We start from the raw sequence: 27,673 nt of genomic DNA on the forward strand, positions 1-27,673 counted from the left end.
CTGTAGAAAATAGCATTGGTATGAAGAATTTCACCTGTCTGGGTCAATATGGAACTGGTGCCCAACAATGTGTCTGTCGGGGCAGTGTGTTTCAAATGAGAGGTAAAACTGACACCTGTGTGATCAGTAAGGGTCCCATGGTGAATTTTGTAAAAGTAGGCATTTTTTAACTCCAGTGATCTAGCCAGGATCCAAATCAGCTAATTACATTTTAATCTAAGTGTTCCTGCAGTTGCAATTAGATAATGTATTCTTCATCACTTCCTACCCTAAACTGTTGTGCTATAAAACAGTTGCTGCATCCCATCTCAGAACCAGGCAAGTCACCCCTTGTCGACAACACAAGGCCGTTGTGAGACTTAAGCTTTCTACATATGAGAGGCAGGGCTGGCCCTAGCTATTTTTGCTGCCCTACGCAGCCTCTCCACGCGGGGGAGACTTGGGGGAGCGCTGGCCCCAGACCTAGGCGGGTGTGGGAGCGGGGAGCAGGCCTGCAGGGGGGGCTGTGTGGGGTCCCACCCCAGGCCTCCACGGAAGCGGGGGGACGACGACTGGCCACTTTCTGCGGGCAGTGGAGCGACCCGGCCCCAGCCTGCTCCGCTCCCCGGGCTCCCAGCCGCGCCATCGGCGAGTGCAGGGGGATGGTTCCCCCTCCCCCCGAGCCAGGGGAGCGGAGCAGGCTGGGGCCGGGTCGCTCCACTTACCCTGCAGTGAGTGCAGGGTCGGGCCTGGTTGCAATCTTCAGGGGAGCGGGGGCGGGGCCGGCGAAGAGCCGGAGCTGCGCGGGACACTAGGGAACTTGGTGCCCCACGCAGCTGCCCGTGGGTAAGGACGGCCCTGCCGGGAGGGAACCGCTAGGGCGGAGCAGCTTCCTCCTCCCCCTGCCGCAAAGGAAGCCGCCGCTACAGCCTGCTCCGCCCCTCCACGTGAGCTCCCTGCCCCGGGGCCCTGCTCTCCGCCTGGCCGCTCCAGAGAGGCGCGGAGCTGGGGAGGGCGCAGCCGGCCAGTGTCTAGGTAGCAGCAGCGCTCGGCCCTCGCCTCCTGCCCTGGGGGTGTCTCGGGCTAGACACGGGGCAAGGCCTCCCACTTCCTCCCGGGACCATGAGACTCTCCGCGGGGGCTGCCAGCCCTTTGCACGCTGCGGCGCTGCTGCTGCTCGCCGCCGTCTGTCTCTCCGCGTCCGGTAAGTCAGAGCCGCGGGTAATGGGGCGCCCAGAAAAGGCTTTGCCCTGTGTGCCTGCGCCTTGCCCCAAGTGGGGACCCGATCCGGCCCCTGGCCTCTGACCGGCGCTCCCCTCCCACATGGGTGAAGGGCCCCTGGCAGAGCAAATCACAGGGGAAACCTAGCGGGCTGGCGAGTGCTCCTTGTCGGGGCTGCCCGGACATTGGAAGTGGCCTTAGGTCACCTAGCTCAGTGTTTCTCAACCTTTTTTATACCAGGGACCGGCTTGCTGCCTTCCTAAACTGTGTCAGAGATGCCAGGGGCCGGTTGCTAAGAAATCTAGTGTATTGCCCTGGCACAGTTGCCACGCTGCTGTTCAGGGATCGCTGTCCTGAGGTCCCAGTTAAGAATTGTTTTTTAATTCCATAGCTTGGTGAGATGTAAATCCCGCTTTCATGAGAGTCCTGGGAGCTGCTGGTCATGCAGGCTTATAAAAGCATGTTTCCGTACCTCAGGGATACTAATCGGGGTGTTAGTCTCTAAGTAGAGCAGTCATCATCTTCGTTTGTTTTGCACTAGGGCTTTTTAAGATAAGGGATCAAATACAGGTCTAGCAGAAATGTGTTGTGCCTTTCAAAGACACTTGCAAAAGATACTTTTCACCCTTCTAGGATGATCTAATCCAGGGGTTCTCAAAGTGGGGGGTCAGGACCCCTCAGGGGGTCGTGAGCTATCAACTTCCACCCCAAACCCGGCTTGCCTCCAGCATGTATAATGGTGTTACATATATTTAAAAGGGTGTTTAATTTATTATGGGGATCGCACTCAGAGGCTTGCGATGTGAAAGGGGTCATCAGTAAAAAAAAGTTTGAGACCCCCTGAATCTAATCTAATCCGTAAATGGCTACTTTATGTCAGAATCACACTTTGCAATCAGGATTACAGTTTTACAGTGTGCAGAAAGGTTTGTGATCTGCAATTACTGAGCGATGGTATCATATTTATTGGCTTAGTTGTGTACATCTTATCCACCCTGTAAGTGATGACATGCCAAGCTATGTCCCAATATAAGTTTCCCTCCCTTAGGGAGGGATGTAGGGAGTGGACCAGGTTTGCCAAGTACAGAGTCTGAGAATCTGTTGTGCACACTTCCAAAATGACCCTCATTTCAAACACACAGTTTACCTTTGGTTTATCATGTTTACTGTTTGGTTACATTGTAAACTTTTTTCCTAATAAAATCTGGACCATGGCACTGAGATTGCAGAAATAATCTCATAATTTAACATGTTTATCTAGGGTAGGAATTGAAATCAAAATAAAATTTCATTAGTCATTGGATTAGTGAAGAAGCAAAATCTCAGAAAACCAGACCAAAAAATTATTATATTGGAGAGAATAGGCATCTATCTGTTTTAAGGGTGGCTTGCAAAGGAAAAGAAAATTGGTTTTGATGTATAAAAAGGCCCAAAGTATGTGGGTTTTTTTTTTTTTTTTTTTTTTTTTTTAAAGTCTGCTGCTTTCTTTACAATGGAAATTCAGGTCAGATCTTCCCAGTTTTTCTTGGAGGATCCTATGGATGACTAGTAGGCTTTGATTTCACAGATACCAAGGAAGTGAAACATGACCGAATAAAAATCACTTCCCCTCTTAATTACAGTGTTTAAAACTTTCTTTTTGGTTTCTGTTAAGATGCATTTGATTCAATTGTCTAACAAAAGACCTTTCTCTTCCAATCGCTTGTTAAAGAATCAACTCCTAACCCCTTCAATTTATAGCTGAAAGCTCCCAATCCATAACTCTGATTCCTCTAAAGGAGACCTCCAACAAACTAGGGAAGACAAGACTTGATATTCTTGATACTTCTAAAATGAAAAAACAAGTAGAGTCCTCCCCCCCTTCTCATCCCCATAAACCTTCTTGTACATTGCAAGAAAGCAGAAAAGGCAACAATTCCCCTAGATTTACTTTCTTGTTCAACTTTGAATTCCACTATCCCCTCTTCCCTTCAACAAAGAAAAATACTAATATATCTGGATACAAAATAGGGAGAGATGATACTTATATATGAGATCAGAACAACCAAAACCATAGCTGATAGAAGCAACAGGAACAATGGAACAAGGCGCATAGATCAAGGTCCTTCTGGTGAACTGTCCTAGGGGCCTACACTAGATGTCAGAGAAAGGAGAGGAGGCAGCCATAATACTCCTGGCCAGTTGTGTAGTATAGTGTCATAAATTGGGAGAGGGGGGGAAATAGTTTTCCTGATCCCAGCTGAAGGTCAGCAAATGCCTTAAGGCAGTGCTACATTTATGGCAAGTCTGGTATCTGCTGCTCTTTCTGCGGTTGTGGGATTACTCTTTAATGCAAGGAAGGGCCCCTTTTTGTCATGCACTGATCTGGTGCTTATGATAATGTTTTCTTTTAGTGGCTGATCTGTCAAGAATACAGATTGCTGCTTTCTCGCATCAGATGAGTTCTTTAACTCAAGTGGTGAAGGTACCAGATTTAGTCCACACTGATGACCATCTGAAAACACTCAAACCGCAAGGATGACTGTAAAAAGCTAGACAGAATGCCAGAAAAATTACTTTCAAGGAGTCCCACACAAACACAACAATTTTGTTTAAATAAGTAACCAAAATAATCTGCAAAGAAGCAACCTGACATCAGAAACTAAAGTGAAATATCACTTAGTCTAGCAATCCTGAGTTGTTTCTCATGTTACAGATACACAGTTAGTAAAAGTTTTTACACTGAGTTTACTTTGGTGAACCTGCAGTGAAAAATAGAATTCAAAAAGCAGGTGGAGGAACGTGACAAGCTTTAAAGTCTCAGTTTCAGTAGAAAACCACTCTCCCTTGGATAAAAAAATGCTCTTTTGAAGGAACATATGCTGTATCCTGTCTATTGTCTTGTTTAATGCATTATGACCCTGTCATACAATGAAACACTGCAGGAGGTTCTGTTTTATGTAAGGAACAGCATGGTTTGTCTTTGTAAACCAATACAAGACCCTGGTAAGCAAGCTGACTGGCAAATATTGGTTAAATGTTGTAAGAAGATAATTCTGTTTTTATTATCTGTATTTTCCAGGCACTGTAAAGTAGCATTTTCTTTTTTGAGAAATGTGATATTTGAGCTGTGCTTCACTGACTGTAGAAAATAAGCTGTTAGAGCTGATCTAAAGACATTGGAAAGATTCAGATGACTTCAGTGGGCTTGGGATCAAGCAGTTAGTATGATATAGTGATGAAATTACAAGTTCTGTTCCAAGACACTCTCAATTTAAAGGGGTATTTTTATATTAAGTAATTTTAAAACATGGCCAGTTGCTAATAGAGTACCCCTTAAATATTTATGTTCTGACTTTTTAAAAAACTAAATTCTATTAAAAAATGTTGAGGGTTTTTCTGCTCCCTTGTTGATGTTTGTCTATTTCAGCAAGGATGAAAATGATTCAGTAATTGACAATACACTGGAAGGTGTGAAACTGACACTCAAAATGTTGTCAAATACACAAAGTAAATGAGCTAGGAGAAAATAGAGAGAAATAGGTGTAACTATAGTGGGTACAAAATTTTCAGACAGAATTGTAATTTCAAGTTGATAGTGGGTTGTTTTTTTTAATTTGCTACTAAGTTATGAATATGCATCAAATATTTAAGGGAAAAACTTTATTAGAAAATTATGGTTTAAAAATTAAAAAAATCAATTCATGAATGTGTGAAATCCCAGAGATTCAGATGTATGGTTACATTTAAAAACAAAAAAGTGGAAATGCAGAGTTAAGTTATATCAGACAAAACTCTACTCTGTGTTTGTGTCCTCATCCACCGTGCATCCAAAGATAGATAACTGGACATTGACACATTATAAATGTTCAATATTGGCAATACCAGCCACATACCCCTACAGTATAATGCTGTGCTTGACATATGGACATGTGCACTTGCTCGTGAGTTGCTGGTACCAAGCCCTGTGATCACTCCTGTGATTGTGGAGTCTCAACTTGGGAGCTCAGGGCCCCAGAGTGGTCACTACCACCTTTCCTTTCTTTAGCTCTACATGGGAGTGAGAAATAGGTGTCCCCCCTCCCCTCAATGTTTTTATACATAAGAGCGGCCATACTGAGTCAGACCAGTGGACAAGCTATCCTAGTATCTTGTCTTCTGACAGTGGCTAGTGCCAGGTGCTTCAGAGGGAATGAACACAACACTGCGATTGTGATGGGTTGGATCACAGAAACCCCCTTGGGAGCTGCCACCAGATGTGCAAAAGACTACCCCTGCTCCTGTTTTCCCTGCCAGCTCAGGACTCCAGCACCCTGTCTTGCTGAGCCAGACACTCCAGTCTGCTGCAACACCAACCCAGGGTCTGAATCACTTGCCCCAAAGCTGCAAGTTTACCTGAAAACAGCTCCCAGAATTGTGCTTGTCTTTAGCACTCAGATGCCCAATTCCCAATGGGGTCTAAACCCAGATAAATCCGTTTTACCCTGCATAAAGCTTATGCAGGGCAAACTCATAAATTGTTCGCCCTCTATAACGCTGATAGAGAGATATGCACAGTTGTTTGTTCCCCCAGGTATTAATACATACTCTGAGTAAATTACTAAATAAAAAGTGATTTTATTAAATACAGAAAATAGGATTTAAGTGGTTCCAAGTAGTAACAGACAGACCAAAGTAAGTCACCAAGCAAAATAAAATAAAATGCGCAAATCTATGTCTAATCAAACTAAATACAGATAATCTCACCCTCAGAGATGCTTCAGTAAGTTTTTCTCAGACTGGACACCTTCCAGGCCTGGGCACAATTCTTTCCCCTGGTACAGCTCTTGTTCCAGCTCAGGTGATAGCTAGGGGATTCTTCATGATGGCTCCTCTCTCCCTTTGTTCTCTTCCACCCCTTTATATATCTTTTGCATAAGACGGGAACCCTTTGTCCCTCTGGGTTTCCACCCCCCCCCCCAACCCCCCCACTGGAAAAGCACCAGGTTAAAGATGGAATCCAGTTCTGGTGACATGATCACATGTCACTGCAAGACTTCATTGCCCACTTGCCAGCCCACACATATACAGGAAGACTAACAGGTAAACACAGCCATCTGCAGACAATGGTCCTTGTTAATGGGAGTCATCAAGATTCCAAGCCATCATTAATGGCCCACACTTTACATAATTACAATAGGCCCTCAGAGTTATATTTCATATTTCTAGTTTTAGTTACAAGAGTGGTACATTTATACAAATGGGATGATCACACTCAGTAGATAATAAGCTTTGTAATGATACCTTACAAGAGACCTTTTGCATGAAGCAAATTCCAGTTACATTATATTCACTTCTTATTATGTTTTTATAAAACCATATAGACTGCACAACGTCGCAGCGATTACCTAGTGATCCATCCCCTGTTATCCACTCCCAGCTTCTGGCAAACAGAGGCTAGGGACACCCAGCACATGGGGTTGCATCCCTGACCTTCTTGACTAATAGCCATTGATGGACCTGTCCTCCATGAACTTATCTATTACTTTTTTAACCTTGTTATAGTTTTAGCCTTCACATCATTCCCTGGCAACAAGTTCCACAGGTTGGCTGTGTGTTGTGTGAAGCACTTTCTTTAGTTTGTTTTAAACCTGTTGCCTATTAATTTCATTGGGTGTCCTCTGGTTCTTGTGTTAGGGGAAGGAGTGAATAGCACTTCATTACTCACTTTCTCCACACCAGTAAAGATTTTATTGACTTCTATCATATCACCTCTTAGTCTTCTTTTTTTCCAAGCTGAAAAGTCCCAGTCTTTTAAATCTCTTTTCATACAGAAGCTGTTCCATACCCCTAATCATTTTTGTTGTCCTTCTCTGTACCTTTTCCAATTCTAATATATCTTTTTTTTCTGTTGTTACATGGTGTCACAGTATCCGAAGTTGTTCTGGTTAGACTTTGGAGCACCAGGGTCCTTGCATTCTGAGTTATGTTGGTAGAAGTTGAGTGACTCAGGGCTGAACCTAGCCTACCTTGTCCATTGTCTCTCCTACCAATTGCTTTAGTTTTGGTAAAGTTAGATTGGGATTCTGATGAAAGCTAACTTCATCCTCACTACCCATAGTGTGAGATTACATATAGCACAAGCTCTATACAACACTTGGATTACGCCAACAGACTCTCACCCTGATCCTGCAAACACTTCCATATATGCTTAACTTTAAGCGCAGGAGTAGTCCTTCAGTCATCATTTCAATCATAACTTCTATCACAAAGTGCTGGTGAGTGATCTGCAGTGGAAAGGAGTCTATTATAGCCCCAACTGCATAGCTTTAGCTCACTCTCAAGGTATGTCTACGCTACCTGCCGGATCGGCAGGCAGTGATCGATCCAGCAGGGGTCGATTTATCGTGTCTAGTCTAGACACAATAAATCGACCCTGAGCGCTCTCCCGTCAACTCCTGTACTCCACCACCGCAAGAGGCGCAGGCAGAGTCGACGGGGGAGTGGCAGCAGTCGACTCACCATGGTGAGTCGATCTAAGTACATCAACTTCAGCTAGGTTATTCACGTAGCTGAAGTAGCGTTACTTAGATCAACACTCCCACCCCCAGTGTAGACCAGGCCTTAGTTTGAGCAGCTCATGCTTGTAACTCGAAGTCCTAGGTTCAATCCCCATGTATCAGCCAAGATAGCGGCTGTCACAGTTTAGGATCAGGGCCTTTTTTAATATGCAGAATAAAATACATTGTAAATTTTGCTCCTCTTCGTTTTATGCAAGTGACAGAACTGCGTATCTCAGACCTTTTTGGCCCAGCAAAGCAATTCCGTTGCATTTTGTTTGTCTGTCTACCAGACCCTGTGGTACAGTAGAACCTCAGAGTTACAAAAAAACCTCGGGAGTGGAGGTTGTTCATAACTCTGAACAAAATGTTATGGTTGTGCTTTCAAAAGTTTACAGTTGAACATTGACTTAATGCAGCTTTGAAACTTTACTGTGCAGAAGAAAAATGCTACTTTTAACTGTCTTAATTTAAATGAAACAAGCACAGAAACTGTTTCCTTACCTATCAAATCTTTTTTAAAACTTTCCCTTTATTTTTTAGTAGTTTATGTTTAACAAAGTACTATACTGTATTTGCTGTGTGTCTCTCTGCTGTTGCGTACTTCCGGTTCCAAATGAGGTGGATGGTTGATTGCTTGGTCATTTTGAAACTCTGGTGTTTGTAACTCTAAAATTCTACTGTATAAGGGAGGGGTGTTGGGGTTACAGGGAGTCCCTGAAATAGAGTGGGATGGCAGATTGACACACAGGGAGGTTGTGGCGGGGATGGAAGAATGCCAGGAGCCAGGCGTGTGCTGTGAGCTTAGCCTACAGAAGCAACAAAGTGCACAACCCTCTAGTTATGCATAGGTTTAACACACCCACTTTCTATATATACCAGGGGTTGGCAACGTTTGGCACGCGGCTCGCCAGGGTAAGCAGTTTATTTACCTGCTGACGCGGCAGGTTCGGCCGATCGCGGCCCCCACTCACCGTGGTTTGCCGTCCTGGGCCAATGGGGGTGGCGGGAAGCCGCGGCCAGCACATCCTTCGCCCGCGCCACTTCCTGCCACCCCCATTGGCTCGGGACGGCGAACCGCGGCGAGTGGGGGCTGCGATCGGCCGAACCTGCCGCCTCAACAGGTAAATAAACTGGCCCGGCCCGCTAGGGTGCTTAGCCTGGCAAGCCGCGTGCCAAACGTTGCCGACCCCTGATATATACTTATCACACTCAATTTCATCAATACACTCATAGAAATAGCCGTTGGAAATGACTCTGAGACCCTTTCCACATAAAACTGGAACAACTGACTGATTCTCTGTGTATGAAAGTTTTTGTTTCTGGTCTATCCAAGTTAGCTTGTATCAGAGATTTGACACTGCATGTGGTATAGACCACAAGTGTTTTCAGGAGACGGGAATAAATCATCATGACAGACACCATCTTAGATCCCCACAGGAAATGTGCTTTCGTTCAGGCTAAGCCAGCTTGATGCAGCTGATCCACTTCAGCAGAGCAGACCACAAACAGTCATGTTTCAAGATGTATCTACAGATGACACTAGCAAAGGGAAACAGAAGAGTGACTGATAAAATAGCTGGTCGATCAGATAATGCATACACTTTTAACAGAATTAAAAGTAGGTCATTCAAAAAGCACATGATTGAATTCGCATATAAAATGTCATCACTAGAATTTATAAATTGTGGTTATTACATTAGCTGAGACACAAACCATTGCAATAAATTAACTTTTAACAGAATGAAAATCCATTCTTTGGACTGCCAGGGAAAGAGAAGCTTGATCCTTCTGGCCTCTCTCAGGCAAACTCCCCACCCCCTTATACTCTAAGTAAGAACTGCAGGATTGGGTCCTTTCTAGGGGAAAATTTTTTAACTCTGCTCCCATGCTGCTGTTAACGTTACCAGTCTGGGAAATTTCATTGTTATTGTAAACAAGTATTCTACCCATTACGTCAGTCCCATCATAATATCAAAGTGTCTTGTTACACTGCACTCTGTAGGGGCACCTTAGGTTTAAAATACAGTTCACCTCACTGATTTGCAAGCCTGATCATTCTGAGATCTGTACTGGGAAGTAAGAATGGAGGTTTCATTATTACTAAGGCTGTATTGTATTTCTGAAGTAGATTACAGGACATTGACTTATATTTTATGATATATTGTTTTATATATATAATCAGAACTAAACTGTCCTTGTCAGAGTAATAAACAGTATGTTTTCCCATGCAGAATCACTGATCTCTTCTATTGTGCTTGTTTTCTTGCTAAGTCACAAAAATCAGTAACCACAAGTCTCCTAGTCACTTGTGCAAATTTAGTCGTTTCTATTGCATGCATGTCTGTTTTCTCTCACCTCTTTTCTCTTAACAGTTGTATGTAGCCCATGTACTAGCACTAGGCTGACCCTGCTGCAGAGAAGAGGCTCAGAAAAGTTAAAACGAATCAATGAAAGCTTTGAAGTTAAAGTGAATTAAACTCTTGTGTGGGTGCTCTGATTCAGAACTGGGTTTAGTTCGTTGAAGCTTAATCCTCTTTAGGATTTAATTTATGCTCATTAACTTCACAGCGCTAGTTGATTTGTCTTAACTTTCCTGAGTACTTGGTTTCTTAACTTTGACTGAACTAGTCATTGAACAGAACTGGTTAAATAAACTGAAATGAAGAAAATATTCTCTCCGCACTTTAGACGAGGCTACTGCAGTCAAAAGCTGGTTTTAGCACATCAACAGATCCTGGTTCCAGGTGCTTAGCCAGTGACTTCCACCAATTCAGTGGTCTGACTTCCTGTAAAACTTGGTAGCAAACGTGTACAGTATATTGCCAGTTATCCGAGTAGCATGGGGATCACGGATTTCATTTGACTAATTGGGAGTTTAGATAATTGAGAGGGCAGGAGCCATGCTGTGGCCAGGGACTCATTGTCCTGCTCCTCCTTGCAATCCTGGACAGGGATCTCTGCTCTATTATCCGAACATCCATGTTATCTCTATCCCTTGCTGGTCCCCCAGCATGAGATGCATGCTCTCGATAGCATGTGTCTCATGTTGGGGGACCAGGAAGGGGTTCAGATAATGCAGATGTTTGGATAATAGGGTTCTGGATAAACAGGAGTGTAGTTTACTGCTTAATTTTCTTTTTTATTTAATTAAATAATGTGAATAGATTATAATAAATGTAAGCCTTAACATAAGTTGTTAACTTGAAGGTAATGTTAAATAAATTGTTTTTAAATAAACCTGTATTTAATTTAAATTTAAAAAATCTTGCTTGGTTTTTTTGTTTTTTGTTTTTTTTTAAGAGCATTGACTTTTATCCACCCTAATGGGTGGTGTATGTGCTGCACCACCCCACGCAGCATTTTGACTCAGAGGCACACCCTAAAATCAGTTCCTCCCCTGTTTCCTTGCTGCTGTAATTTATTGCTGGCCAACAAGGAGGGCGGTGTAGCCAAGGCTCTGCTTCCTTGCTCTTCCCAACCACTCCCTACCCACCTACTCTAGTTACAGTGGCTCTCCCAGGTCCACGTTCCAGGCAGGCAATGTAGGGTGGTGTCAGTGATTCTCACTCCCATGCATGGGCATGTAACCCATGTCAGAACATTGCACCGAGGTGGCACAGGTTAAGCACTCGGAGGTCAAGAAATTCCACAAGTGAGCATGGACGCCCCCCCCCCCGTACAGGGCTTGTGATAGTGAGGGGTGGTTTCACTAATGTCAGTGGAATTACACAAGTATAAAATCATTGTAGCCAAAAGACTAATCAGGCCCTGTATGTTTAATTATTAATGATCACACACTATTTCTCAAATGCCATAGACTAGACAAGTAACTAATATCATTTTTCTGAGTATTAGATACCCATGTGGCATTTTTGTAGCATTGTTTATTGCTCTGTATGTGCCAAACAGGATGCCTGGAAGTCAGTCTTATGAAAATTACACAGCAAACTGTGTGTGCATGTTCACAGGCTTGCTTGTGTGTAATTTACTTAATCTGTTTTTAAACCTTAACATGCTAATTGCCTGTGTGCAGCTGTTACAGAATCACTTGGAAGGGAGAGGTTTAGAGCAGAGATTCCAAACCTTAGGAACATCAGGACCTTTTAAGGGGGACATGTTTGGTTCTCTGTCCTGCTCCTGCCACCTCTAGCCCTCCCTCCCCCCTAGGCAGCTCTTTACAATATGCTCTCTCACTACAATCATTATGGAAGGAGGTGGAGGGCAGTGGTTGGGTAACACCAGCAACATGGGAGAAGAGAGAAAAAACATGTGGTAGCCACAACTTCAGAGATCCTTAAATGAGGAGAGGGGGACAGCCCAAAACTGGTGTCGGGAAAGGTAGGGAAGGAACAGCCCCAAACATAGATGGGGAGTAACAACCCCATTAAGATATAAGGACTGGAGAGGGAACACACCACAGTGGTGGCTGGAGAGACCATGGGAAAGAGCACGTAGAGAGCGGGAGAACTGAAGAGAAGGGGTTAGCAGAGAAAGTTGGGAGAGAGGAAGAGAAAAACTGAAAGAATAGGACTGTCTTATTGTTCTGGTTTGTATAGTGCCTAGCACAGTGGGGTCCTGATCCATTACTAGGGCTCCTAGACGCTACAGTAATACAAACAATAAATCAATTTTAAAAATGGGACTAGGAAGGTAAGGAGAAAATGGAGACGTAAGACCTAATCTGCATCAGAAAAGGTTTGCACTGCTATCTCAGCAAACTTTTCCAATGTAGACTCAGCTTCTGATGGCCAAAAAGTAATAAACTATACCAGTTCCCTGAGCAAAATAAACTCTATGGTAATTGCACAAACTCTTTTATGCCGGTATAACTGTTTACACTAGGGCTTTTGCTAATATAGAAATGTCATTAAAAATCACACCCCTAATTGACATTACTATTTTTACTGTAGACGTGGCCTAAATCAAATGCAGAAGCAGGAGAGGAGAGAATGTGATGGGGGGCCATGAGAGAAAACAAAACCAAAATACTCATAAGCAAAACTGGGGGGCAAAAAAAGGGGAGACAGAGAAAAATCCAAAATGCAAAAATCCAGACCCGGGCAGTCAGAATGTGGCCACATGCAGCAGCTGTGACAGACCATGAAGTGAAGGGAGAAGGGGGAGGCAATTAGTAAAAAGGCAGGTGAGCAGGGCTCCAACCCAGGAAGGACAGGGATCACTGGACTTAAGGAATGTGGCCCTGATCCTGCTGAAAGGGAAATCAATGGCAAAATTGTCATTGCCTGCAATAGGACAAGACCCACCCTTTGTGTGACTGTGCTTTCTGCCCTGACCCTAGTTGTGGCCTGCAGTTGGATGTCATGAAGAAAAGATGTGCATGCCCTTGGGACTTGCTCATTCAATTGCAATACATTATGATTGTGCAAAAGTGGCTTGTTTTTAATGCTAGACGAGTTCATTCTTTCACTATTTTCTTTTTTCTTTGAAGGGACTACAAATACATCCATTCCAACCACAATCACACAATCCACTTCAAATACTTCAGCAAGTGGTAAGTGTCTGATAACCCTTTTCCTGCTGGTACTATATAGGCAAGCACCAAAAATACCCAAACAGAAAAATTAGACAACGCGATTGAAACAGTGCATTTTATGGAGGTATTAACATTTTCTGCAATGGGATGGCACCACTAAGAGACCTCCCAAGATAGATTTTTATTTTACTGGTAAAATGAAAGGTGACACCGTTCCAGGTAACTTGCTGGCCACAAGCCATGAGCTCCCCAATGCCATAGGAAGAGAAGAGTCAAGAAAGCAAAATCTAAAGCTCCTTGATTAATTTTCTTCTTGGTCGTTCTGAACTTTAGCAAACACACTCCATTTTAGTGCAGTAGAACAGTGAATAGGCTGCCATGCAAGGAGTGGATATTTGTTTGAATTTTCCTTCTCTGTAGTATCCTGTGAATGTAACCAACAGGTGGGAATCCACGTGTCATGGGGCAGGGAAAGAGAGAGAAATTTCTGTTTGGATGAGGCTCCAGGGTAGCTGCGCCATGGAAACGTGCTCTGTCTCCTTGGAGCTTATGTCACAAAACACTGCAGTTCAAACAAGATATTGGCAGTAAGAGCGAGTCACTCTATTAAAGATAATGCCACCAGTTTCCGTCCCCCATTCCTTGGGGAAAGAGCCTTAATACTTGGAAGCCTCCAAATCCTTATTTATAATACAAGTTATTCATACTTTAATGCTCTACCATTAGAGGGAGCAAGAGGGTTCATATTGCCAGGTGTATTATGGTGAAAGAAGTCAATGTGTATAATTAATGTGTGGGAGCTGTAGACGTAGAACCCTGTAAAACTATGCTCCCCTACCCTAGACCCCTGCTCCATCCTTAGCAGGGCTGAAGATATGAATTTTCTATGCAATTTTTAATCTACTACTAAAACAAATTATCCATCTCATTTGATTTGCAACATTCCAGCCTCGGGTTGTTGCAACGTGACATTATTAAAAGAGAACAAATCATGGCAAGAGAACTGAGAAACTCAAAAGTCGTTTCTTGTGGGAGCTTGGCACAGACATGTTTCACCATGTCAGTAAAAGGTTGGTTGAGAGCTAGCACGTCATACCACTGTCCAGTGTGTGTTGAACAAGCATTAGAAAATAATCCGTTGTCATGGCCCGCTGAAATTTCCCACTTGAAAGAGGGAAGAGAAGGAAATCTAGTTTCTTCCACTCATGTCTATTTTGTCACGTATTATTTGCTTTAATATCACAAGTAGAATACTACTTGTTTATTATTTGGATTGCAGTAGCATGTAGGGGCCCAGTCATGGACCAGGACCCCTTCACGAGTGAGGTGCTGTACAAACATGGAACAAAAAAACAGTCTCTGCCTCAGAGTGCTCTGTGTAAATCAAGTGGTTGCTATATCTTTGGTAAGAGCTACTTCTACATCAGTTAATAAGTACCCAGTACTCCTATTTCTGTGGGGTCTTGGTGATTACCAAGTAGCCCGGAGACCTGCAGCAATCAGGGAGGTGAGCAGTGGGCTGTGAACATTCTCACTTGGCTCATTCCTAGAAATTCCTGTTGGGTCTTGAATATTGCCCTGAAGAATGTGGTGATTCATACAGACGAAACTCCATCTGCACTCTCTATAGCCATTAGCATTTTGACTTAAGGATTCAATAGTGGGTACAAAAAAAAAGAACAGAACATAATCTTACCAAAGCCTGGTAGCCTTGGGTAGCGGTGGAAATGGTGCACGTCTTAATTTAACTGTTTGCAGAGTCCCTACTCAGGCATGCAAGCATAGGCATGAATGAAAGAGGGAACAGAGAGATTAGTATTTTACAGTTACCCTGTCCTCAACAGAATTTGACGTCACATTTGAAACCATTGTCAAATGTGGATTGTGTTCACACTCAAGATGGTTCTTAAATCCAGGTTTCCTGTAGAGGTACTAGCTTTATTATTATTTGTATTGTGGTAGCAAGTAAAGGCCGAAGTCCCATTGTGCTAGGCACTGTACAAACCTAACAAAAAGACTGTTTCTGCTCAAACAGCTTACAATATAAGTAAACTTTAAGGGCATGTCTCCACTTACCGGGGGATCGATGCGTGACAATCAATCCATTGGGGGTCGATTTAGCGGGTCTAGTGAAGACCCACTAACTCGACTGCCGATCGCTCTCCCGGCAACTCTGGTACTCCACCGAAACGAGAAGCATAAGGTAAGTTGATGGGAGAGTTTCTCCCATTGACCCAGCACGGTGTAGACACTGCAAAAGGTTGACCTAAGCTACATCGACACCAGCTACATTATTCACATAGCTGGAGTTGCATAACTTAGGTCAACTGAGCCCCATAGTGTAGACCTGCCCTAACACACACACCCATTTGAAACAGATTCGTCAATTTTAAGGACAGAAGGGACCACTGTCATCCTCTAGTCTGACCTCCTGCATAACATAGGCCATAGAACTTGCCTGAATTAATTAGTGATTCAACTCCAAATCTTGTCGTTTAGTTTTTCGCTAGAAAAAGTTTTTTACAGTGTTGGTGAAAAATTTCTCTATTTGTTAGCGGTAAGTAGAAGAATCCCGTTTCCTCTAGAGAAAATAGGATTTGTTTTATTTTAAGAGGCAATCACAGTCATAATCATTAAACATGCCATACTGTGATGCATAAAATTATGGATGCATTTGGATGTGACACTAGATCTTTTTACACTTGTGGTGAGTCGGAATATGCACTAAAAATTAGTATTCGGAACTGATGCCTTCTTTATGCACCCTAAATATTTGACTGAAAGTGTCCAGTATATCTTTAAACGCAGGTAATTTATCATGCTCATACCAGCATAAGAATTGTGATTTATCTTTTAAAAATAAAACAAAAACATATGACATTTAATTGCATTATTAGTTGTTTTCCCTTTTTAAGTAATAAATACGAAATAATGCAATCTAGGTATGTTTAGCATTATGCATATCAGAGTACAGCTGGTCTTCTAGGGGAAAATTAATAGGCGAAGTAGAAAGATAAAAGGACAGATGTTTTTCTTCTGTTGCTATCTGATGTTCTTTCATCTTGGATTGGCTGGTAAAATATGAAGGGTAAGATTTTTTTTTATTTTTTTTTTTCTTCAAAGACACAAAAGAGGAATTGGGTGCCCAGCTCACACTGGCTTTCACTAATTCCTTTTTGTGCCTGTGAAAAGCTCATCCTTCATGTTGGAAATTATTGAGACTAAATAAACTGCAAGAGGCCGGTGTATAGAAAATATACCTCTTTTCTGCAAAGAAAAGGCTTACTGTGTCACTGAGCACTATAGTCTTGGTACAATAAGAAAAAAAAGATAGTTCAGAATGGGACTGCGAGTGCAAACGTGCTGAGGAACTTTATCAAAATCCCTTTGAATAAGAGCAAAGACGTTTTTGGGGGTGACTCAAGGTTTGTATATCGTGGTTCAGTGTGTCTGCTCATTGCCTAGGAACCACATGTGTAATCATGTACTCCTCTACCTCGATATAACGTGACCTGATATAACACGAATTTGGATATAACGTGGTAAAGCAGTGCTCCGGGGGGGCGGAGCTGCGCACTCCGGTGGATCAAAGCAAGTTCAGTATAACGCGGTTTCACCTATAATGCGGTAAGATTTTCTGGCTTCCGAGTACAGTGTTATATCGAGGTAGAAGTGTATATATCTATAGGATTACACAGATAGATAAATAGAGTTCCTGGGATATATATATATATATATATATATATATATATATTACTACACAGTCTGTTTGGAAGTGATGGACTTTTTAAAAATAAAAACCTAAGACTTGAAACCCTTTCACTGGGATTTTCCTTGTTTTTGAATAGACTCCTGTTTTGTTCAGGTTTTATCTTTTGGAGAGCAGTTAGCATTGATGTTTGATACAACTCTCCATGTCGGAAGATCTTTCTAGGTGGATATCTGAAACCTTCATGTAACAAGGAGCCAGTTAGGAGACACTGCTCCAGTTCAACCCCAGAATTCAGTAAAGATGTCATTCATTTGAAAAGGAGCTACATGGCTCTTTCAAAGAAGGGCAATCTGCATTGCCAGCCAGCATCGTCTTGCTCTCCCCAGAGTTGGGGTTCAAGAGTGCAGCCTGCACATCGTATAGGAGACATAGCCAGAGTGGAGTAGTTGAGGTGGCGGCACGTGTTGGGGAGAGTTTTATTTGTGGGTATTGAATTAAAATCAGCATCTGGGGGGTATTTTCTTCCCTTAGCACCTGATCCAAAGCCCATCGGAGTCCGTGGGAGTCCTTCTATTCATTCAGTGAGCGTTGGATCAGGACATTAGGACACACCCAGAGCTCCAATTTCTGTTAATGGGACTTGCACAAAGACATCAAGTGTAGATTCTAAACCAGTGTTTCACCATGGATTAATTATGTGGCAGAAGGCGCTGCAGCCAGGCACTCTGCCATCTGCAAGTCAAAACAAGATGTAAGCAATAGGTAACTGCGGTTTTGTAATGCATTTTAATACCAAAAAACCCTTGATTTTTATGTCTAAGCATTCTTGGATTTATTTATTTTTTTCTTCCTTTTAGGTATAAATGTCACTCGCACGACTACATTGGGTGAGTTAAACTTTTAAATTGTGTGATAACCCTTTTTAATTACACTTTTTAAGCTTTTTAACGGTGCAATCAAGTTCTTAATCATTACTAAGTTAGCTGTTGTAAAAAAATCCTACAGTTGATCTGGTTAGTGTTTATATATTGTGCCCTTTAAATTACATATAAATAGTGCTATGATTTTCTATTTTTGTTTATATAATATTTGATTGGTTTAACCACCTACTGATTTGGATTAATCTGTGATTTCATGACAGGATTCATTATCTTGGAGGTGAAAGAGCATATGGTATTGCTAGAATGGCCCCAAGTTGAGCACACTATAGTCTAGATTGGTCTCTAGCTTCTATATGTGCCTCCTTCAGTTGCTCATGGTTTTCTCAAACAAATTTCTTGTGTGTGGGTGGGGGAACACTGAATAGAAACAGCTGAGTTATTTTTGAGTTTTTAATCGGGGGGGGGAAAATCTTACATGCTTCCCTCTATATGTTCTGATTAAACATTTTGTACGGTGACTACTCAAATGACTGGAGCTACAAAGTTCAGAGTTGCTCTCTTTTGTATCTTTGGATCTCACTGAAATCCAAGGAATAAGCCAAGTTTCAAGAAAATGGTTGAATAATTTTAAAATTTGGAATATATGTTAATTTTGTCTTTTTCATGACTGAATAACTGCCATCAGTAATATGTTCCATTTCTGTTTTCTCTGTTGTGAAAAGTACAATGAATATCGTTAACTGACATGCATTAGTATAAGAAATCCATCCTTTATATTGTTTTATTTTTTATTCCAAATGACTTCAGCACACTTTTAAAACACAAGAATCACTTCACCCACCACTGAAATTCAGACCTCTATGGGGGAGACATCACCGTTATTTATTGTTGCATAGGAACATCAGGTCATGAGCTGAAGAATATTGTAGCCAGTTATACCTTCGGGGGGAATTTAGGCAAAATTTAGGTAGCCACATTGAAGACTATTGCCCCATATCACTCCTCAATGACCACAGTTGGACACATCTCATTTACAAGGCAGGACCTTCAGAAGCATAGTGTCCCCATCACTGGGTTAGGGCATTGGGTCTGTACTGATTCAGAGGGAAGAGTTACCTTGCTTATAGCCAGACTGAATTTGTTTCTGGCTGTTGTGGGTAAGCACTATAGACTCATGCCTATAGCCTCCAGCTTCAGTGGCATCCGTGCACTCCTTAGACTGATGATATGAAAGCAGGTGTAGTTGTCATCAGGGGACAATTTGCTCTGCAGACCATCTATTACTGGTAATGATGGGCTTTTGTTTGACTCTGGATTTTGACTCAAGATCTACATTAAATTCTGGCTCTGTGACAGATTGCCTGTGTAGCCACGGGCAAGTCAATTTCCAACCAGTGCCTTGGTTTCACATCTGTAAAATTTGGACAGTGCAACTTCTGTACCATACAGATGTGTTATGAGGATAAATTCAGGGTATCATCCAGATACTATGGCAATGGAGGCCATGTAAGTATCTGGAGGCATGTAGTGGAGAGAGCACTGGACTAGGATTCTGGAGACCTGGGATCTGTTCCTGGCTCTGCCACTGGCCTGCTGGGTGACCTTGAGCAAATCACTTTCCTGCCCCATGCCTCAGTTTCCCCATCTGAAAAATAGGAATAATGATACTGCCTTCATTTGTAAAGGGCTTTGGGATTTGATGATGAAAAGTATTATATAAGAGCTGGGTAAGAACCGAGCTCAACTGTCAGAGCCCAGGGTGTAATGTGGCAAGGAGAAAGGGCATGGGTGACAATCCAGTGAATGCAAGTGTGTGTTGTCACCAGTTGTTTTAATCATGCTACCACCCAGTAGTTGTGGCTCTGTCGAGTGTGTTTAAGACCTTCTCTTCAAAAACAAGGCCAGCAGAGCCAGCCGGTGACCAGAGACCGGAGCCAGCTGGTGACCAAAAAGTCTGAGGGTCCCAAAGGTATCTATCTCATAGCTTACACTGGAAACAGTGGTCCTTGCCAGTCCACCTACCAGCAGTATGAGCCTCATCCCAGTTTACTCCACTTTACTGGATTATAAGGAACAAAGCTCAGCAACCCTTCTGGTAGCTCAGCACTACTTTTTGTCAACCCTTGTCCCCTCCCCTGCAGGTTCAAGCCCTAAGTGAAATCTTAAATACTACCTATGGTAAGGGCTGTTCTGAGATTTACAGATGATTGTGCCATTTGGAGGGTTTGCATATCATTTTTAAAATGTGTTCTGTATTTTACTTAATGTGTTTTACACATGCTTCAGAGAGGAGCTGAATTTCCTAATTGCTACAAGGTAAGCACATGAATGGAACAGCGCCAGATATTTAATCTGAATGAATGTTGCCTTTGAACTGCATATGAGGGATATGATGTGCCATCTCACAGTATCAAAGGAGAGTGATACATCTTATTTATTATGGGGATGGTGTAGTGTTCTCTACCATATATTTTCTAACATTTTGATGAGTCCAGTTTTAAATTTCTCAAGGAGTAAGGTTTCTACCACTTCCCCTTTAAAGTTTATTTCACAGTCTGGTAGATCTGTACTGCAGCCTCTCAATTCTTTTTCTTGTTCTCAGCTGCATTTGAAGCAGTGCTACTCAATCTTTGGGAGAACCTCATTCCTAAAATCAAAATGTGGCTTCTCAAGTTTTAAATAAAACTTCTCTGTAAGAATGACATTCTGTAAGAGGTTATATGGCGCTGAACAAGGAGTGGAATCCTGGGTCTAATATATATCCGATAGGTATACTTTTGTGCTGTGGTTTCAGAAGTGATACAAAAGACAAGCCTTGTGGATAAGGGGAAGTGGCAGATATGGTATCTCTTGACTTTGATAAGGCTTTTGATACTGTCTCGCATGACCTCTTAAACAAACTAGGGAGATGCAACCTAGATGGAGCTCTTCTATAAGGTGGGTGCATAACTGGTTGGAAAACCATTCCCACAGAGTAGTTATCAGTGGTTCACAGTCAAGCTGGAAGGGCATATCAAATGGAGTCCCGCAGGGATCAGTTCTGAGATTGGTTTGGTTCAATATCTTCATGAATGTTTTAGATAATGGCATAGAGAGTACGCTTAAAAAGTTTCTAGACGATACCAAGCTGGGAGGGGTTGCAAGTGCTTTGGAGGAGAGGATTAACATTCAAAATGATCTGGACAAACTGGAGAAATGGTCTGAAGTAAATATGATAAAATTCAATAAGGACAAATGCAAAGTACTCCACTTAGGAAGGGACAATCAGTTGCAACATACGAAATGGGAAATGACTGCCTAGGAAGGAGTACTGTGGAAAGGGATCTGAGGGTTATAGTGGACCACAAGCTAAATATGAGTCAACAGTGTATCACTTTTGCAAAAAAGCAAAGATCATTCTGGGATGTATTAGCAGGAGTGTTGTAAGCAAGACACAACAAGTAGTTATTCCACTCTACTCTGCACTGATTAGGCCTCGAGTGGAGTATTGTGTCTGGTTCTGTGTGCCACATTTCGGGAAAGATGTAGACAAATTGGAGAGAGTCCGGAGAAGAGCAACAAAAATGATTAAAGGCCTAGAAAACATGATGTATGAGGGAAGATAGAAAAAATTGTGGAACATGGTAACAGTTTTCAAGTACATAAAAAGTTGTTGCAAGGAGGAGGGAGAAAAATTGTTCTCTTTAACCACTGAGGAGAAGACAAAAAGCAATGTACTTAAATTACAGCCAGGGCGGTTTAGATTGAATATTAGGACAAACTTCCTATCAGGATAGTTAAGCACTGGAATAAATTGCCTAGGGAGGTTGTGGAATCTCTGTCATTGGAGATTTTAAGAGTAGGTTAGACAAACACCTGTCAGGGATGATCTAGATCAGTGGTTCTCAACCCATGGCCCACTTACAGCCCAATCAGCACACAGCTGCAGCTCATGTGACATCATCAGGGCTGAAACTAGGGTGGGGCATGAGGGGCACCTGCCCCAGGTGCAGAGCTGGCGGGGAGGGTGTAAAAATGCGGAGATGCAGGATCAGGCCCAGTGGCGTCAGCCCCCCATCCTGGCAGGATTGGGCGCAGCAGCATTAATATGCTCAGCGCTCTCACACCCTGCAGAATCGTGGGTTCAATGACATCGGCTGGAGTAGGCTCCCCAGCCCTAGGACAGCAGGAGCGGGCAGGCTGCATGGCTGAGCTACCTGCTGCCGAGGTAGGAGACCAGTGATCGCGGGGGTGTAGGGAGGAGGGGGCGGGGAGCTGGGAGGAAGATGCAGGGGGCTAAGATCACAGGAAGAGGGTGCAGCTGGGTCATGGGGGACAGACTCTAGGTGTAGGACTGGTGGCTGGCAGCAGTCCCTGAATGGGGCGCTAGATATTGGTGCACAGTCCCTAAATGAGGGGGTGGAGAGCTGAGGGGCAGTCCTTGGGGAGGCTAGGTGTCCCTGGGTGGGGGATGGGATGCTGGAGGGGGCAATCCCTATGAAGGGGGGCATTTTGCCCTGGACAGGGCACCCTGGCTCTACAGGGCAGGTATGTGTGCCAGCCCAGTGTTGGTGGGGTCTGGATGCTGGGGTTGGGTGATGGGGTGGTATTACTTGGCTGAGGGCAGCCTCTGGGTGGAGGGGGCTGGGTATATGGAGGAGAGTCCCTGGCTGTAGGGTACCCTGCATCAGGCAGGGTTCCCCATCTTTGCAAGCAGGCTCTGCACCCGTGCTCTCCGGGTGCTCAGCACAGCCACGCTGCCAGAAGCCCCACCGAAGTGGGGGTGGTAATACACCAAGCAATGCGACCCTTACAGGAAATTAATTGATTTTAACAGTTAATGTTTTGACTCATTTTGCTGATTTAAAATGCTCTGGGTAGACATTTGCCAGCGTTGAAATGAAAGATGTATATCGTATTGCTGTCATATAGCAAATGCTAAACCTTTTTGGTAGCTGTACAGGCAGTATATATATTGTGTGAATGTGGCCCACATAACACAGAGAGCTGCATATGTGGCCCACAATGGTAAATAGGTTGAGAACCACTGCTCTAGATCAGGGGTAGGCAACCTATGGCACGTGCGCCAAAGGCGGCACGTGAGCTGATTTTCAGTGGCACTCGCACTGCCTGGGTCCTGGCCACCGGTCCAGGGGGCTCTGCATTTTAATTTAATTTTAAATGAAGCTTCTTAAACATTTTTAAAACCTTATTTACTTTACATACAACAATAGTTTAGTTATATATTATAGACTTAGAGAAAGAGACCTTCTAAAAACGTTAAAATGTATTACTGGCATGCAAAACCTTAACATAGAGTGAATAAATGAAGACTCGACACACCACTTCTGAAAGGTTGCCAACCCCTGTTCTAGGTAATACTTAGTCCTGCCATGAGTGCAGGGGACTGGAATAGATGACCTCTTGAGGTCCCTTCCAGTCCTATGGTTCTATGATTAATTAAGATTTGTCATGTTGAAAACTCTAAAATCTCTGTCCTGCAAACACTTGCACAAAGCCCTGAATCATGAAAGCACTTAAGCACCTGCGTAACTTCAGCAGTAAAGCATGTGCTTAAGGGCTTTCCTGATTGGGGTTACTTTCCTAAATTGAGGTCATAATTAGGAGTAGGGTTGGGCACAGAAATCTCTGTATATAAACAGGGTTTGACACACCTGCTATGTAAGTAGAGTGAGTATCATCTTCAAGAGGAACTTATGAATTTAGGAATAATCGCTGAAGCCTGTTGGAGTTTTGCCATAGACTTTAATTGGAGCAATATAAATATACTGGTATTTTATAGTAAAATTGTTTTTCAAGGCCAGATTCCTATCGCATTTAGATCATTGTAAATACAAATTAATTCTATTGAATTCAGCAGAGTCTCTGAAGTACACTTGTGAAATTGATCAGAATTTTTCCTCTTTTTGGGTGGGGAGGGGGCTTACAACCATAATGTTTGTATTTACAATATTCTCACCTAATGGACATGAGCATAATTGAATTCACAAGCGCTTTGGAATTCAGATGTTAATGGGACACAGATGAAAGTGAACAATTGTTGCTAACAATTTGCAGAAGTCAAACCCACCTCTCTTCTGTTATGGCTCTGAGCTCAAGTAAAGAAAAAGCAGGATGAAGAAATGCATCATGCATAATGAACTTCCAAATGTGGGCTCTAGCTAGGCACAGGACAGAGCAGATTACACAGCAGAGGGCCCTGTCACCCACTTCTGGAGGTCAGCACTGGGGACTAGCAGTTTAGGAAATGCACGTGGGTAGGTGGCCTCTGAGACCCGATAACAATGTGCTGGAGCATAGGTGCCTGTGGGAGCAGAACAAGACCCAGAGTGATTAACGTGATTCCTCCTTTCTGAAGGGACAGTTTTGTGAAGGAGCAAAAATAGCTATTTTTGACATAGGGAATCTTTCAAAATAGTGTTAATCAAAAGCTGCAGTTTCATTCACAATTAGCATCTTCTTTTTTAAAATATAATTTTCCATGTGATATCATTATTGTACACTGTTTATAGGTTCTACCAAAACAACCGCCACCCAGACCACCACCACCACCACCACCACCACCAACCTGACAACCACCACCACCAACCTGACAACTATATCAACCACCACCTCAAAACCCACAACAACCATACAGTCAACAGCCAGTGTCACAGTGACCACTTCCAAGACTATGTCTCCTTCCAGCTCCATAACAGGTACGTACTATAGACTGCTGCCTATTTCCCACAGTGTGCTAACTTACATTCTTCTGTTATCTGCATTGCTCTGCAATCTTGAAAGCTTGCTCTAAGTATCTCTGGTTACTTTAGCATTAGGAAAAGGCCATTTGACCCAATGTGCATTTGAGATTTTTAAATGGCACAACATGGTTATGAATTCATATTCAGGAAATAAACATGCCAGACTTGCAGCTAATTGTAGTTTTACCTGATTGGGCATTTTAGACCTGTTTTTCCATTGTTTACGACCTGTAGCATTCAAAATTTCCTTAAAAGAAAGAAGAATCTACTGAGTTATTGATGTAAATCTTGAGTAACTCCACAGAAAGATTTACACAGGTATAATTGAGGTCAGATTCTGACCTGTCAACACTTAAATAAGAAGGAAGTTTTGTTAAGATGACTTAAGAACGTAGGACTCTAAGTCAATTTTGAAAATGTTACCTGGGACTTTGAAATGGGCATCCTACTCCTTTAAGACATTTTGAAAATCCAATCCTCAAGCTAATGTAAGGACAGTGTACTCAAAGGTTAATGTAAGATTTGATTGTTTTTTTGTTGAGGTATTAGGGGATGGAATTATATCTCATACACTGTTAGTGGTGACTCAGTTAGTTCAGAGACACTTGTGTTTTACAAGAACAGTTAACTGATATGATGGCTTGATTGTTCATGATGGATTAGATCGTTTATACTGACCTACCAGTAGGGTACTTTTTTAGCAGCTGTTCATCAGACCTTCATATGACCAAAATATGTCCTCTCTCTACTGCTATGAAAATTGAAATTGAAATCAACAAATACATCAGTACAAACATAATAGGTAACAACTGTGCATTGGAAAGGTGACACACATTAGATAACATAATAAGTCTCTCTTATCTCCAGCTTCTGTTATTCTTTGATACCAGCCAAACCAGTCACACTTGTTGAGTTCAGTTAGTTGATGACTTACAACCTCCAGATGCTGGAGAAGAATTTCCAAGAGTTATCTCTGTGCCTATAACAGGGAAAAAACTGTAACGACAACACCATCTTACCATCTTGCAACAGTTATACAGTTAACTAACATCTGTTAGTGTGCTGGCAGTGAAGCCAAGAAAGACTCTACTTGTTGGCTAAAAAGATAAGCCATTCTCTCTTCTAAATGAGAGCCATGTTGGGTAAAAGCCTGTTATAGAAGACAGCAGGAACTCTGCAGGAGGCTAAAGAACTCCTTTTCTGTATTTCTGTCATTCCTTCAGTTCTGTTTTCTTTGAAGGCAATAATTCAGTTTGGGAGAGGATTTCATCATAAGCCCCAAATCTAAATTTCCAGTTGAACTCAACTAATAATCTAAATAACCTCTTTTTGCCCAATACAGCTCCTGTGCATAACAATTCCATTTAGGAAGTATAGGCCCTACTGAGCTTATTTAACACCATGTCCCTGGATCGGTCATTGGCGGCAGGGTTGAATTTGGGACTGCTAGATCTAAACACGTGAGCCTCTAATGCCTGAGCTGAAAGATCTGTTAGCCAAGACTGTAACAGACTCGTGAACCCCTGTGTGTGGCCAGGCACCAGTAGAGGGGGACAGAGTGCCACACTGAGTGAATTACACTTCACATCTGACAACCTTTACTCATATGAATATAAAGCTGTCAGGCAATGTTTCCTAGCAGGCATCTGCTGATCCAAGCCACTTTCATCATTGACACTTATAAACAGATCATGTGCTTCAAGTTAGGTGAAGCCTTTTAACGTGGGAAATGCCTGTTAACCTCACTAGGTGCCATGGCACATTTAGTTGGCCACATCAGCTCAAATTGCATCTTTTGATTGGGATGTTCGATTGGTTAAACCACTTGGGGATTAGAATCTGCCTGGGCGAAGGTGTGGGGTGGGTTACCCAGGCGCATGATCTCTGGGGCAGGAACCTGTCATAGGTGGACAGTGATTGTGCAGGTTTCTGTTGGGCTGAATAGCTGTATCTACAGGTGGGAAACCCAGTTTTCCTAACCCACTGAGTTAGGAGTTAATGCTATGAGTCTTGATTCAGGTGGACTAGTAGTTTCTAAGGAAAAGTGTGTGGTAAAAATATATCATAGCGCAGGAATCTATGGAAATGAATATTCAATTATGATTGATCGGTTTGTTTGCTGTTCCAAAATTCCAGCTCTCCTGTGGATCTCTGGAAAGCACCAACCTTGAAGAGAGTTTGTCACGCTTTCCACTCCATGCCTGGCCAGCTCCACTGACTGGGGCAGAAAGAGGTGTGGGGGTAGAGGGAGTTGCCTGCCAATTGGACTCTTGCCAACCCGTGTGCAAGTGTATAAGGGAGGAGAGTGGCTCCTAGTGCCATCCTCACTCATTTTATGTGCTGAAGCTGGCCAGAATCCGGCACTTAGGAATGTGGCTCTGGGTTCCAGTGGAGTTGGTTGATATTTTACCAGCAGCACGGTATAAAGTTGTCATCTGAGGTCCTCAGATGATGTGATGATTGGGCAGAGAGTATATAAGAACCTAGACAGAGAGATCTACAGTCTCAGTACATTACATCCAAAGTTACAAACGTCATAAAAACTGTCTTTTTGTTTTCTTCTTAGCCACGCCAAAATCTGCAACTGTGCTAGCCAGAACTTCCAGATTTGATGTGGGCAGTTTTTTCGGTGGCATTGTGCTGACACTTGGAATGTTAGCCATTCTCTACGTTGGATGTAAAACATATCACTCAAGAAGAGGTGTTCAGTACAGAACCATGTAAGTTTTTTGGAGGCGTGTTCCCCTGTTAATTTGTTGGTTTCTTGTTGGAAATGAAGAGAAGAAAATGCTCTACTTTCTTGCTCAATGGAGATTTCTTTTAAAAAAGGCAGGTCAGTATCTCAGCCGCTTAGAGCCTTCATCAGTGTCACCTCCTCAACTGATCCTTATTTATTCATGGGGCCTATCTTTATTGGGGATTTTCTTGCTTAGATTTTAAGCTACTTGTTTGTACAGTGCCTAGCACAATGCACCATTATGCTAGGCACTGCAATAAAACAAATAATAATTCTAATCTGTTCTGTAAAATCCTTTCTTACTCCCCTGCCCTTTGGCTAGTCTAAATTCATTCATTCTGCTTTTTTTGTTGTCCTTGTTTATGTCTGACTGATTCTAATCTTG

The 27,673-nt window shown here is 42.8% G+C and overlaps 1 protein-coding gene across 3 annotated transcripts in view; it reads left to right on the plus strand.

Annotated features, from left to right (window-relative positions):
- The first annotated feature begins 727 nt into the window (after nucleotides 1-727).
- The window catches only part of TMEM123 (transmembrane protein 123), a 33,588-nt gene continuing 6,642 nt past the window's right edge, over nucleotides 728-27,673 (plus strand). Inside the window, exons 1-5 of one of the 3 annotated variants that reach the window (XM_042854821.2) lie at nucleotides 728-1,183; nucleotides 13,171-13,233; nucleotides 17,785-17,814; nucleotides 24,321-24,506; nucleotides 27,118-27,271. In XM_042854821.2, the coding sequence (XP_042710755.2) occupies nucleotides 1,102-1,183; nucleotides 13,171-13,233; nucleotides 17,785-17,814; nucleotides 24,321-24,506; nucleotides 27,118-27,271 (515 nt within the window). In that variant the 5' untranslated portion in view covers nucleotides 728-1,101. The remainder of the gene's footprint in view (nucleotides 1,184-13,170; nucleotides 13,234-17,784; nucleotides 17,815-24,320; nucleotides 24,507-27,117; nucleotides 27,272-27,673) is intronic. The other 2 variants (XM_005300351.5, XM_065581548.1) reach the window with 2 other exon arrangements.

The sequence above is a fragment of the Chrysemys picta genome, chromosome 1 (genome assembly GCF_011386835.1).
Source record: "Chrysemys picta bellii isolate R12L10 chromosome 1, ASM1138683v2, whole genome shotgun sequence".
NCBI lineage: Eukaryota > Metazoa > Chordata > Testudines > Emydidae > Chrysemys > Chrysemys picta.